The sequence below is a fragment of the Lampris incognitus genome, chromosome 13 (assembly GCF_029633865.1).
Source record: "Lampris incognitus isolate fLamInc1 chromosome 13, fLamInc1.hap2, whole genome shotgun sequence".
Lineage (NCBI taxonomy): Eukaryota > Metazoa > Chordata > Actinopteri > Lampriformes > Lampridae > Lampris > Lampris incognitus.
The window spans coordinates 45061217-45076383 of record NC_079223.1 but is presented as its reverse complement, the minus strand read 5'-3'; the positions used below and the strand labels follow the sequence as shown (position 1 = coordinate 45076383).

At 49.0% G+C, this 15167-nt stretch overlaps 1 protein-coding gene across 1 annotated transcript in view; it reads left to right on the top strand.

Annotated features, from left to right (window-relative positions):
- LOC130122560 (vinculin-like) overlaps positions 1–15167 on the top strand; it is a 57196-nt gene that overhangs the window by 3173 nt on the left and 38856 nt on the right. The window contains exon 2 of the mRNA XM_056291491.1: positions 11207–11277. Within this exon, the coding sequence (XP_056147466.1) occupies positions 11207–11277 (71 nt within the window). The remainder of the gene's footprint in view (positions 1–11206; positions 11278–15167) is intronic.

The following is a 15167-nucleotide window of genomic DNA, read 5'->3' as shown; positions in this document are numbered from 1 at the left end:
AACGTGTCATCCATCCCCCTTTCCCCTGGCCCTGCAGCACACACAGCATCCTCATGCCCCCCAAATGCTGCTGCATCAAACCTCCGAGGCAGATGAATGGAAAAACAGGGAGTGTGCGTAGACAGGGCTGGATTCAGGATCGCCGTGTTCATATATGGACACAACTGTGTCTCCTAGAAGAAGTAGCACTCGTGCAAACTCAGGAATCAGGAACACGCATTTGTTATTTCATTCCATGCAGCTGCGCACATGGAGATGAAACGAAATATCGTTTCGCCAGCCCACAAGCAGTGCAACACGAAGACACAAACACATATCCAGAAACTACAAGAACACGAAGGCCAGGATGACTGTCGGAACTGCCGGTCTGCATGGGCTAGCAGTTAGCTTAGCCTGCCCCGCTTCCACGTCCTGTCAGACAGCCCTCGGTGCTTCCTCTTCGGGCGCAGCTCTATGCAGCACCATGGGCCCTGGGCCCACAGCAGCTCTCTCGGCCGATCCAATGCCAGCTCTCCCAGCCGATCCACTGCCAGCTCTCCCAGTTGGACACCCCCGACACACCTCCCCACACTCCACACAACGACACCAAAAACACAGTCAACTAGAGGCGAGGCCGCCGCCAGACCGCCATCAGTGTTATCTGCATGGGCTAGCAGTTAGCTTAGCCTGCCCCGCTTCCTGTCAGACAGCTGTTGGTGTTTCCTCTTCGGGCGCAGCTCTAGGCAGCACCATGGTCCCCGGGCCCACAAGACAACAGACCAGGCTCCCCCAGCCGATCCAGCGCCAGCTCTCCCAGCCATCAAATGAAGGCACAAACTTAGAAGCGGACATGGACAAAGACACTGCATGGACGGTACTGGGTGAGGCCGCCGCAAACGAAAGTTCACGCCGCCATCTTCCCACATCAGTACTGGGTGAGGCCGCCGCAAACGTGAATTCGCGCCGCCATCTTCCCACATCACTACTGGGTGAGGCCGCTGCAAACGTGAATTCGCGCCGCCATTTTCCCACAAAATGCTATGAAATACAATTTCAGCAATATAAGAAACGTTTGCTGAAGTGATCCCGTCAACATCCTCATCGAACCCGTTAAACATGTTGAACAGTGGTTGCATGGATTAAAGCTTCGGTCTGTAGGTTTGGTTTTTAGGGTACGGCTTCGTGCAGACTTGGTCATATGCAATTTTGGTCAAAATTTGACCTTCACTATGACCTTTATGTGTGAATTATTAAAGTAAGTGTTATGCAAGCTACATCAAATGGAGGAATTTACAGTTATAAAATGTACAGTATCACTGAAAAGTCTACAAGGGATGAATAATTAACACGTTAGTGTCACAGAAATAAATTGCAGTGTTACACAAACTGACATTCCCTGCCATGTTGAAGAATGGGATCTTTTTGCTTTCTTAGCCAAAGTCTCTGGTTTACTTAGTTGCACTTGCTTACTTGCTTAGTCTTCCGCTTCCGGTGCGGGAAGATGGCGGCGCGAGTTCACGTTTGCGGCGGCCTCACCCAGTACCGTCCATGCAGTGTCTGTCCACGTCTGCATCTGAGTGTGTCTTCGTTTGATGGCTGGGAGAGCTGGCGCCGGATCGGCTGGGGGAGCTTGGTCTGCTGCATCCTGTGGGCCCAAGGACCACAGCCCTGCTCGGAGCTGTGCCTGAGGAGGAAACACCGAGGGCGGTCTGACAGGATCCGGAAGCGACCGGGCTAAGCTAACTGCTAGCCCATGCAGTTCCGACAGTCATCCCGGCTGGCGTTCGCTCCCATGGACCGTGATTTTGTTAAGTTTGTTTATATGTGTTAGTTTAGATATATGTGTTAGTTTGGATATATGTGTTAGTTTGGATATATGTGTTAGTTTGGATATATGTGTTAGTTTGGATATGTGTGTTAGTTTGGATATGTGTGTTGTTGTACTTCTTGTACGTTTTGGATATGTGTTTTTGCCTTAGTGTTGCAGTGCTGTAGGCTTGGGGAAACGATATTTCGTTTCATTTCATGTACGCAAGTACATTTAAGGAAACGACAAATTGTTCCTGATTCCTGATTCCTGATGCTAACCAGCAAACGCTTTGGTTTTCGTCTCCCTCGGAGTAAAACCCACTTGCGGTTTTCAGTAACTTCAGTGACAATGATTGCTAAATTGTAAGGCCAATTCTGAAATCTTCCATCATAGCTGTGAGGGAGATTGGTCCCGATGTTCAGTCGGTGAAAGTGTGATGGTCGGATTCTCTGCATGATGTCCACTTCCTGGATGTCTGGAGCCTCAAAGTCTATTAACTGGCTTCCACAGACACAGCAGAGAGAGCGAGAGACACACTGATGTCATCATCTCGCTGTAATTGTATTTTATGTGTGTATGTGTGTGCGCGCGTGTGTGTGTGCAGGGGATCATGTGTACAAACGTGCTTCGCGGCCATGTGGCTCCACAAATAACCAGCTGCATCACCATGGTGACGTGAACATCTGCAAAAGAAGTGAGCCGTGGCACCCTGCTGCGCATCTGTCCCTGTTTACCATGTGTGCCTGTGTATTTGTGCCTATCTGTGTGTGCGTGTGTGTACGTGCGTGCGTGCGTGCGAGCGTGTTTGTGTGCGTTTTATGCACTGAATTAACTCAATTTTCACTTATTCGTGGGTGATTTAGAGTCAATTACTGCTGATGCTGCACCAATCCGCCTGTCAATCTCCTGCTCCATCCTACCCTCACTCGTGACCAAGACCCCAAGATACTTGAACTCCTTCACTTGAGGCAACAACTCATCCCCAACCCGGAGGGAGCAATCCTCCGTTTTCCCTGTACAGAACCATGGCCTTGGACTTGGAGGTGCTGACTCTCATCCTGGACCGTTGTGGTGAAGAGGGAGCTGTGCCGGAAGGCAAATCTCTCAATTTACCAGTCAATCTTCGTTCCAACCCTCAGCTATGGTCATGAGCTTTGGGTAGTGACCGAAAGGGTGAGATGGCGGATACAAGCGGCTGAATGAGGTTCCTCTGTAGGGTGTCTGGGCTCAGCCTTAGAGACAGGGTGAAGAGCTCGGACATCCGGAGGGAGCTCGGAGTAGAGCCACTGCTCCTTCGCGTCGAAAGGGGCCAGTTGAGGTCCTGGGTGTAGAACATTGTATTTGTTCCAATACATGTTTGACATGTAACAGCCACTGTCGTGTACCTACAGGATATCTGAATTATACAACGATCAAGGTGTATCTTGGTCTTCCTCTTTTATTTGCTAGACCGTAGGCTCGTTACAAAACGACCGCGTTAACCAGGCACGAAAACACATGACTGGCCCTCTTGATCTGCCTTCTTCCAAAGGGCACGTACATTTATACAACATACACAACCAATAGACTTCGAGGGTCAGAGGTCAAACATAAAACGCATATTACTGCAAGTAAAAACATTTGCTTTCGTGTGTATCTCCATACACTGCAGCCACCGTACACCTGGGTAGAGGCTGGTTCCCATCGATGCAGAGAACGGAAATGGAGTAGAGAACGGGTCAACTGAGCATGCGCGAAATGCCTCTACCACGCCTCCGCACGCCCCGCGTAGCATCCAGGCGCTGGGATTCTAGGAAGGCCCGCCCCTACTCTGCGTCTGATTAGCTAACTTTAACCCTAACCCCGCCCCTAACCCTAACCTTAACCTACCCAAACAACGGAGGCAACGAGTACTTGCGCATGCTCAGTTGACCGTTCTCTGCATCGATGGGAACTAGCCTCTACCCTAAGGTAACCGCCTACTACTGCTACAGGAAATACGTCAGCAGTCGGTCTGCCGGTTACATAGAAAGAATTCTGTTGTTCCAATCAATAAAGTTGTTAGACGTTCGCCAGTGTCTGGCCACTCGTCCTTCTGCATGGTGTCAGAAGACGGGGAAGTAGTCTCATCGAACGACGTGGCAGGGAAAACAAAGGTTTGCAAGACAACACAGTCCGATCAGCATCTAAGACGTTCCTCAAATTGCAGGCTAATGGCTAATGCTGGCTAGCATGGAAGCTATCGTATAGACGCTGCGAAGAGAGAAATAATTACTGAAACTCAAAGAGACAATCAGGGCAGAGGGATTCCGTAAACCAGAGCCATTGGTGTTTGACAACAATATTGCTGAGAACTGGAGACTTTTCGAACAGGAATATGACATTTTTATTGAAGCTGCGCGCTCAGATAAACCGGCTGGCACTCAAGCTTTCGTCCTATTGAACCTGGCCGGCCCAGGAGCCATCGAGCGGGAGCGGCGTATGTGTATGGGCCAGCTGTGACTGAGGGTGCTGGAGAAGATCGTCGCATAATTGTCCCCGCTGAATCAAGAGAGGGCCCGGAGGGCCTAACAAGGAAATTCTGCGAGTTACGCAATCCTCAAATAAATGTCACGATGGAAAGGCCTCATAAGTTCAAATCGACAAATCAGAGATCAGGTGAGACCATTGAAGCTTAAGTCAGTGACTTAAAAAACAAAGAGTCAGATTCGGAGTCTTGTGTGACGAATTAATAAAAGACAGACTTGTGTGCGGCATAATAAGTGATAGCACGAGAAAACTTATACTGCGTGATAGTGAACTGACTTTTGCCAAAGCAGTTGAAATATGTCAGATACATGACATGGCAGAGCAACACACAAAGACACTGGCTACACCGAGGCAAAACTCAGCAAATGCGGACAGCTTGCAACACAAAACAAAGGAAAAACAGTCACGTGGTGTCAAGCAGAAAAAAAAATACACAGAATGTGTTACTCAGCCCATAGTTAACTGTAGTAACTGTGGAGGCAGCCACGAGGCCAAACGGGAGAAATGCCCAGCATTTGGCAAGCAGTGCCACAAGCAATGCTGCAGATCTATACAAAGCTATCACAGACAAAGTTATCACAGACGTAGACCTAAAAAGACTGTAAATCAAGTTGACACAGCATAACTCTCAGGTGACGGTGATGGCTTATTTTATGTTGACGGGATCACAGTAGCGACAGAAACAGTCAATACTGTCAGCCCACCGGTGACACAGAGGAGTGAAATATCCTGCACAGTTAAAGTCCATGGAAACCCCGTCCAACTCCAAGTGGATACCGGGGCAAAAGGCAATGTCATATCTGTCAAATTCAACCGAGTGAAACACAAGGAGAAAGTGGTTCACCCCAAGACAACAAAGCTGATTGCTTATGGAGTCCATGAAATTTGCACAGTTGGGTCAGTAACCCTATCATGCTACTTAGCAGAAAGGCCCTACACCCTACCGTTCCATGTGGTGAAGCAAAATGTACAGCCATTACTAGGCTTACAAGACAGCCTTCATATGGGACTAATCACACTCAGTGAAGAGATGCATCAGCTTAGTGTGACAGAAGAGGCAAGCTTCTAACACAAAGTCTTCACAGACTACACCGATCTCTTCAAAGATGAAATTGGTAAGCTTCCTTCTACCTACTCCAGGAAGATTGACCCTGAATCACAAGCTGTCGTCAGACCTGCTCGCCGCATTCCCGTTGCAAATTGAGATAAGGTCAAAGAAGAATTAGACAGACTGACAAGTCTAGGTATCATCATCCCAGTTTCAGAACCTGCTGAATGGGTATCATCACTGGTACCAACAAGAGAAATTCAGACGACATACGCCTCTTCATTAACTAGAAGGACTTCAACAAATCGGCCCCCCCCCCCCCCCCCCCCCCCCCCCCCCCCCCCCCCCCCCCCCCCCCCCCCCCCCCCCCCCCCCTCCCCAAATGCCCACATTACCCAATGCGCACTGTGGAGGAAATAGCAGCGCAGATGCCAAACTCCACTGTGTTCTCACGTTAGATGCCAAGAGTTCTTTTGGGCAAATACTACTGGATCACAGGTCTTCAATGCTAACTACATTCAGCTCGCCCTTTAGAAGATTCAGATTCCTCAGTATGCCCTTTGGAGTAAGCAGCGCCAGTGAATTATTTCAGCACACAATGGAGCAAATCTTCGCTTAATATTATTGTGCAGTGATAGTTGATGACATCATTGTCAGTGGAAGCAGCGAGAAAGACTACTACTACTACTTTCAGCTGCTCCCATTAGGGGCCGCCACAGCGGATCATCCGTTTCCATTTCTTCCTGTCTTCTGCATCTTCCTCTGCCACACCAGCCACCTGCATGTCTTCCCTCACCACATCCATAAAACTCTTCTTTGGCCTTCCTCTTCTCCTCTTCCCTGGCAGCCCCATATTCAGCATCCTTCTCCCAATATACCCAGCATCTCTCCTCCACACATGTCCAAGCCATCTCAATCTTGCCTCTCTTGCTTTGTCTCCAAACCGTCCAACTTGAGCGGTCCCTCTAATATAATTGTTCCTAATCCTGTTCTTCTTCGTCACTCCCAATGAAAACCTTAGCATAGGAAGCAGCAAGAAAGAACATAATGAAAACCTCAAGTCCTCGATCGAGCATGTGAAGTCAACTTGAGGCTAAACCCAAAGAAGTACAGATTCAGACAGAAGGGAGTCAGCTATATGGGTCACATGTTCACAAGCCAAGGGCTAAAGCCAGACCCATCCAAGACAAAAGCTATCAGTGAAATGCTCCAGATGTCACAGCTCTGCAGCAATTCCTTGGAATGGTCAACTACTTGGGGAGGTTCATCCTAAACTTTAGTGAGGTCTCAGCTCCCCTGCAACACCTAATTCACAAAGACATGCATTTAATGCACTAAAACAGAGCCTCTCAAACCCAACTACACTAAAGTACTACAAAGTTCACAAGCCTGTCACACTTTCATGTGATGCTTCATATTACTGACTAAGTGCCGCATGTTTACTGGAAGCCCTTCCAATTGCATACCTTAACACAAACGAAAATGTGGTACGCGCAGATAGAGAAGGAGCTTCTTGCTCTGGTGTTCACATGCTCCAAATTCAACGACTACATATACGGAAAGCGAGTCCAAATCGAAAGAGATAATCAACCACTAGTCACTATCTTATCCAAGCCCATACACACAGTTCCAGTCAGACTGCAACATATGATGCTAAGACTACAAAAGTATGACTTTGAACTGATCTACAAAAGAGGGAAACACATGTACCTTCCTTGCTGACACGTTGTCACGAGCCCCCAGACAGATCACTGAGCAGCACAGCAATGAAAAGACTGATTTTGAGATCATGGCAGTAAGAAACATCTCTTCTTCATGTTTAGAGGAGCTCAAGGAACACAAAGAAAGGGACCCAACCCTTCAGAAAATATGCAACATCATCAACCATGGATGGCCGACAAAGGAGTTCAAACTGCCAGCAGATGTTCATCAGTACTTTACATTCAGGGACGAGCTCACGATCGAAGATGGTGTCGTTATGAAAGGCCCAAAGGCAGTAATCCCCAAATTGCTACAAAGGGACTACATCATAATCCTACATAGAGGCCACACCGGAACAGAGTCAACTAAATGCCGAGCCAAAGACATTGTGTTTTGGTCCACTATGACAAAGGATATTGAGAGTAGAACACTTTCATGCCCTGTCTGTAACAGCACAAAACCACACCAACAAAAAGAGCCACTCAAGCTACATCCCATCCCAGACTTACCATGGTCAACTGTAGCAACAGACATCTTTGAGTGGAATGGTCAGCACTACCTAGTACTGGTCGACTCGTACTCTGGAAGGTTTGAGGTTGACTTAATTTGTGACATCACATCCAAAATGGGGCAAGAAAACTAAAAAGACATTTCTCAGTTCATGAAAGCCCACATGAAGACAATGGGGCCCAGTTCACAACACTTTAAAGAGTTTACCTCAACCTGGGATTCATCCATGTGACCAGCAGCCCAGAGTTCTCTCAGCCTAATGGATTAGCTGAAAGAGCTATGCGCAGTGCAAAACAACTGATGGAAAGGTCCAAGCGAGATGGAACAGATGTTTTCCTGAACCTGCCCGACCTTCATAATGTACCACGTGACCAGATACTTGGTTCACCAGCTGAATGACTTATGTCAAGACAGACACATACCACCCTCCCCCATCTGCTAAACTTTGCTTGTTACAGCCGCCAAGAACAGCAGTATGATCAAGGCACAGCTTACAAAAAATGCACTGCTCAAAAGACTTGCTATAACAGATCCTGCAGTCCCCTTCAGCCATTGGCCCAGGGACATGTAGTAAGGTTGCAGACTCCACAAGGGTTTGACCATATGGGTACAGTAAAGAACATCTGTCAAGAACCAAGATCTTACATCATACAATCAGAAGGGAACGAGTACAGAAGAAACAGGAGACACATTCTTCCTGTCTTGGAACCACTACCGCCACAGGTTGACCTCAGTGACCCCCAGCATCATTCTCCAGCAACCAACTGACCAGCATGGACACGACAATCATCCTGTCTCTCATGAAAGGCACCCTCAGCAAAACTCGCAGCGAAAACGCCAGTGAACAAGAGAAGAATTTCCAGCCCACCCAGAAATCAGTTGATGGCCCATACATCACACGGGTACGCCGTGTTTGTAAGCCAAACAGAAAATACTTGCAATGAACAGTGTAAGGACTATAATCATAGGGGCTGTTGAAAAAAAAAGTTTGTTTATATGCATACAGCAAGACATTAGTATTTGGATACATTTGATCTCATATTCATTTTATTTCATACTTACCTGTCATGGCCAGGACTATATTGTTATACTTGCCTGCAGATTATTATTTGTGTTCTTAGTATTGGAAGCATAGCTAAAGAGAAAGGATGTAGAAAATTGTATTTGTTCCAATACATGTTTGACATGTAACAGCCACCGTACTAAGGTAACCGCCTGCTACTGCTACAGGAAGTACGTCAGCCGTCGGTCTGCCGGTTACATACAAAGGGTTCTGTTGTTCCAATCAATAAACTTGTTAAACGTTCTCCAGTGTCTGACCACTCGTCATTCTACACTGGGCGCCTTCCTTTGGAGGTTTACCGGGCATGGCCAACTGGGCGGAGACCCCAGGGTAGACCCAGAACTCGCTGGAGGGACTACATGTCCAATCTGGCCTGGGAATGCCTTGGGATCCCCCAGGAGCAGCTGGAGGGTGTTGCTTGGGAGAGGGACGTCTGGAGTGCTCTACTTAGCTTGCTGCCACCACAACCCGACCCCGGAGAAGCGGCCGAAGAAGAATTAATGAATGAATGAGTGAGTGAGTGAGTGAGTGAGTGAGTGAGTGAGTGAGTGAGTGAGTGAGTGAGTGAGTGAGTGAGTGAGTGAGTGAGTGAGTGATTTAGATGATAAAACATGCCACCACAACCCGACCCCGGAGAACCGGCCGAAGAAGAATGAATGATTTAGACGATAAAACAGAGTTGGGAAAATGACAAGAGTTTGCCGGTGATGCGTACTGGATCTGTATCTCACACGAGAAACCTCTTATCCCCGTTTTCCTCATTTTTTATGACACTTGCATCCATTAAGATGCAAGAAGAGATTGCGACATCAAATAAGGTTCAGTGAGCTTGATCTCAGCAGGTGAGCAGCACCAATTAATAAACCATCGGGTTTTCTAATGTGGGCTTTTTAGGGGGGGGGGGAAGTCAGCAAAAAGGAATCAATATAGCAAACCAAAACCAGAGGAAATAGAATAACAGCAACCGAATGACAGCTCAGTGGCTATACAGGGTTCCCACACAGCCTGGACAAGCTGGAGTTGTTCTAGTCATTGAAAACAGCTGGAAAAGTAATTAAATCGATCAAATGTACTGGAAATCTTCTTTAGGTCTTCGAAAATTGTAGAGTTTGGTCATACAATCAATACAGATTTTAGATGTCCAATAACACTGCCCTTGGTGTTATCGGAACTGCCGGTCTGCATGGGCTAGCAGTTAGCTTAGCCTTCCCCGCTCCCGCGTCCTGTCAGACCGCCCGTGGTGTTTCCTTTTCGGGCGCAGCTCTGGTCAGAGCCGTGGCCGCTGGGCCCACAAGATGCAGCAGACCAAGCTCTCCCAGCCATCAAGCAAAGACAAAACAAACTTAGATGTAAAGACTGCATGGACGGTGTTGGGTGAGGCCGCCGCAAACGTAGGTTCGCACCGCCATCTTCCCACACCAGTACTGGGTGAGGCCACTGCAAACGTGAATTCGTGCCTCCATCTTCTGAAGTAAGACTAAATTGAGTCAAAATTGCCTGAATTCTCAGCACGTATGGTGAAAAAGCCTTGTCCCTCTGCAGCGCAAAGGCCCACTCAGGGATAATTCGGTTGTGCATGTAGGCACGAGATGAGACGTGACGTGTGTTTGTTGTGCCAAACAGATTTTAGAAAGCAGCGCCGGGCCCCAAGTGGGTGCTGCCAGGTTCCTGGACCGCGGCCTGATGGCAGTTCCTGGAGGCCCAGAGGGTCTGTGTGCTGACCCACACAAGAGTTTGGCAGAGTCAGACGGTGGGGGTTTGGATCGGGCCATTTCCTCTCTAATCTAGACAGACCTGACGTGCTGCAGCAGTCGGCCGGTCTCAGGCGTCTCCATCAACACATCAACACTGCACACAACAACAGACTCTGCACACTAAAATGCCCCAAATGAATTCGTACAATTTCACACATTTTATATTAGAGTCTGCATGAAGCCGCCTCTCAACCGCAGTTCTCTTTCTTTTTCATCTGTCTCGTGTGCAGTCTTGTCCTGTTACGTTCTGATATTGCAGTATTTTGTGCACTTTTTGAGTTTGACATTGCACAGCACCACTGTTCGTTCCCCTCCCCCAGCTGTACTCGGCCAATTACCCCACTCCTCCGAGCCGTCCCGGGTGCTGCTCCACCCCCTCCGCCGCTCCGGAGAGGGCTGCAGACTACCGCATGCCTCCTCCGGTACATGTGGGATCGCCAGCTGCTTCTTTTCCCCTGACAGCGAGGAGTTTCACCAGAGAGGATCACCCTATTCCCCCCAGCCCCCCTCCCCCGAACAGGTGACCCGACCGACCAGAGGAGGCGCTAGTGCAGCGACCAGGACACATACCCACATCCGGCTTCCCACTCTCAGACACGACCAATCGTGTCTGTAGGGACGCCCGACCAAGCTGGAGGTAACACAGGGATTCGAACCGGCGATCCCCATGTTGGTAGGCAATGGAATAGACCGCCGTGTAGAAATACACCTGACGCGACGGTACATGCCATCGTCGACGCTGCCAGTGTTTCTCGCGTTACTGCGGGTAGCGAAACTGAAAGACGAGGCTCGGCTGTGGCCTGTAGTGAGGCTTTCCTCTTGATGTGTTTCAGGTGGGGAAGGAGACGGTTCAGACCACAGAGGACCAGCTGATGAAGAGAGACATGCCCCCGGCCTTCATCAAGTGAGTCCCTCTCAGCAAGGGGTCGAGCGGGAGTCATAGAGATCAGTGTATCATCTTTCAATGCTGTCAGCTCAGGATGAAGGTTGGATATTGTCATATTGTGGTGCACAGTTTTGTCATCTAAATTGAATTCCTCTCAAAGTTATGTCTGAGATATGGTTTGAAAAACTAGTCTTGGTTTGATGTCAAACATCAAATAGCTCAATGAGATGAACCTCAGCTGGGTTCTTAAATGTGGTGTTTCTGCAGATGTTGTGATATATAGATATATCAGTACTGTGCAGAATTCAGGCCCATATCATATGTCATATATGTTGATGATTTTGCCGAAATGATGATATATGACGTGCAGGGTCCCCGTTGGCGTCTGTCTGAGATGTGCGTTCACCACGACATGCCTGCCCTGAACGTTCATCTGTCAGACCAGATGTTTAACGCTGGAGTCTATGGAGCGCCTGCCGCAGGTCATGCAGAGGCAGGAGGGCTTTGCCAGAGTGTCAGTAGGGTGTGATGTCATGGGAGGAGACCATGTAGAATGTGCTCTATGATTACATGATTATCTTCATAATGATATTCCCCATATCGCCCAGCACTACAACCCACCTAGAGGAGGAGACAGACCGCTCCCGTTTGCCAGTATGCCTTCCTCTGTCATCCCCTCTGCCTCTCTCTCTCTCCCTCTCTCTCTCTCTCCTCCTCCCCCTCTCTTTCTCTCCTCCCCCTCTGCTGCTCTCTCTCTCTGCCTCTCTCCTCATCCTCTCTCTCTCTTCCTCTCCTCTCTCTCTGCCTCTCTCCTCCTCCTCCCCTCTCTCTCCTCCTCTCTCTCTCTTACTCTCCTCTCTCTCTCTCTCCTCCTCCCCCTCTCTTTCTCTCCTCCCCCTCTGCTGCTCTCTCTCTCTGCCTCTCTCCTCATCCTCTCTCTCTCTTCCTCCCCTCTCTCTCCTCCTCTCTCTCTCTTACTCTCCTCTCTCTCTCTCTCCTCCTCCCCCTCTCTTTCTCTCCTCCCCCTCTGCCGCTCTCTCTCTCTCTCTCTCTCTCTCTCTCTCTCTCTCTCTCTCTCTCTCTCTCTCTCTCTCTCCTCCTCCTCATCCTCTCTCTCTTCCTCTCCTCCCCCTCTGCCGCTCTCTCTCTCTCTCTCTCTCTCTCTCCTCCTCCTCATCCTCTCTCTCTCTTCCTCTCCTCTCTCTCTGCCTCTCTCCTCCTCCTCTCTCTCTCCTCCTCTCTCTCTCTTACTCTCCTCTCTCTGCCTCTGTCTCTCCCTCTCTCTCTCTCCTCCTCCTCCTCTTCCCCCCTCTTTCACTCTCTCTCCTCTTCCTCCTTCCCCTCTCTTTCTCTCCTCTCTCTGCCTCTCTCCTCCTCCTCCTCTCTCTCTCTCTCTCCTCCCCTCTCTCTCTTACTCTCCTCTCCCTGCTTCTCTCTCTCCCTCTCGCTCCTCCTCCTCCCCCTCTTTCTCTTGCTCCTCCTCTCTCTCTCTTACTCTCCTCTCCCTGCTTCTCTTTCTCCCCCTCTTTCTCTCTCTCCTCCTCCTCCTCCTCCTCCTCCTCCTCTCTTTCTCTCCTCTCTCTCTGCCGCTCTCTCTCTCCTCCTCCTCTATCTCTCCTCCTCTCTGTCTCTTACTCTCTTCTCCCTGCTTCTCTTTCTTCCCCTCTTTCTCTCTCTCCTCCTCCTCCTCCCCCCTCTTTCTCTCCTCTCTCTCTGCCGTTCTCTCTCTCCTCCTCCTCCCCCTCTCTTTCTCTCCTCTCTCTTCCTCTCGCTCCTCCTCTCTCTCTCTCGCGTTCTCTCTCTCTTTCTCAATTCAACTCAATATGTGCTTTATTGGCATGACAACTGTTTGTGTACATATTGCCAAAGCATGTAAAACAACAACAACACAACACAACAATGATTATAATAACAACAGCAACACAACAATGATGATGATATCGAACAGCAACAGTAGCAATAGGTGCCGTCCCCCACTGTCTCTCAGGTTGTGGCAGGAAAGTATAAATCTTGCTGCAATGCTCGCCACTGCCCCCCCTCCCAGGACCCCCCGCAGCTTACCTGCGTCGTCCACTTCCTGCTACTCTGGAGTACTTTCTCTCTCTCTCTGTCTGTCTCTCTGTCTCTCACCCGTCTCTCGATCTCTCCCCCTCACACATGCATGTGGACGCAGGACATCCATTAAGGGAAAAAACATCAATTGAAGGTTTCATGGAGTTCATTTAATTGAGGTTAGAGAGTATCTAACGTCCGTTAGGTTACGTCGCGGCGGCCCAGTGGTCAGCGCTGGTGCCTCACAGCGAGAAGATCCCGGGTTCGAACCCCAGGCTGTCCCAGGTCCTTTCTGTGTGGAGTTTGCATGTTCTCCCTGTGTCTGCGGTGGGTTTCCTCCGGGTGCTCCGGTTTCCTCCCACCATCATAAAGACATGCATGTTAGGGTTAGTTCCCCCTTGTCTGTGCCCTTGAGCAAGGCAGTGGAAGGAAGAAGTGGAGTTGGTTCTCGGGCGCTGCAGCGGCCCACATACGATAGGATGGGTTACATGCAGAAAACACATTCGGTGTAACTGTACAATGAAACTGTCAAGTCATTTCCTTCTCGTCGGTGCCGATACAGATCTTGACGGGTTCCTTGTCACGGTGTAGCCGGACAACTGACACGGGAAGTTCACCAGTACCGGGATGCTTCTTGTTTTCCAGCTTGCATCCAAAGTGCTGACTGGAATTGTCATGCTGACTGGGAGCTGTTACTCAGCAATCCTAGGACTAAGTCAGCCCCCCCCCCCCCGTGTGTGTGTGTGTGTGTGTGTGGAGGTGTGTGTGGAGGTGTGAGTGGAGGTGTGAGTGAGTGCATGCAATGCTTGGAGGTGACATAAGGCCAAGCATTATGGGTGCGTTAGGTGTTATCCACCTTGACTCTTTCCCCTCTTTTCCTCCGTTCGTCAAATTCCATCTCACGTTCTCCTTCTTTTCTGGTTCAAGTGAGATTTCAGTCCTTAACAGGATTCACGCACTGCTCCCTTAAACTCACACACACGCACACACACACACACACACACACACACACACACACACACACACACACACACACACACACACACACACACACAAAGGGCCACGCCGCCATACTAGCACCTCTCCATAAATCTCACACACGGGGGGCTTAGGAGGGGGCATGTGGGAATGTGAACCCCACTAAATATAGACGGAGCAGCAGCCATCGATACCCTGACCAACGGGGGTCAGAGAGGGGAGGGGCCCCGTTTTATTAGAGCCCTCTTAAAATGCATCACCTTCCTCAACCCGAGCCAATCGCTGCAATAATAACCTGAAACTGTGCAGCGCCACCCGCACATCTGGCGTGTGCAGTAAAATACGCTGGCGTGAGTTAGTGCGGCACACAGACTATTTATCTAGTGTAACAGATATTACACGTGTTTTTTTACACTACGCATACATTATCTATATGTCGACTGTGCTGCAAACGTGTGTCTATTTTGATATTTATATACCTTTTATCTTTTATTTTTTTCAATCTTGTTTGTACCACTGGGGAGTTAGACTTGATTTCGTTGTACAGCTGTGCAACGACAAATAAAGGCATTCATTCATTGATCGATTTTTTCTTTTTGTCTGATCAGTTTTTTAAATCTGTTAATATTAGTAATCAAACACACACACGCACGCACACACACACACCAGACAGTCTAAATGTGTCTGTTAGGGATTTGTAAACAACACTTGAAGACAACACGAAACAACATGCGTGCACGTCTTGCTTACGTAATGTGACGTATGTCCAAATAAAACGGGGAAATTAGGGCGGGGCAAAACACGGGGGGCCACGTGATCCGATTGGATGGTGCAAAACACTCTATGACATTATTGGTTAACTAGATTTTCATATAAAA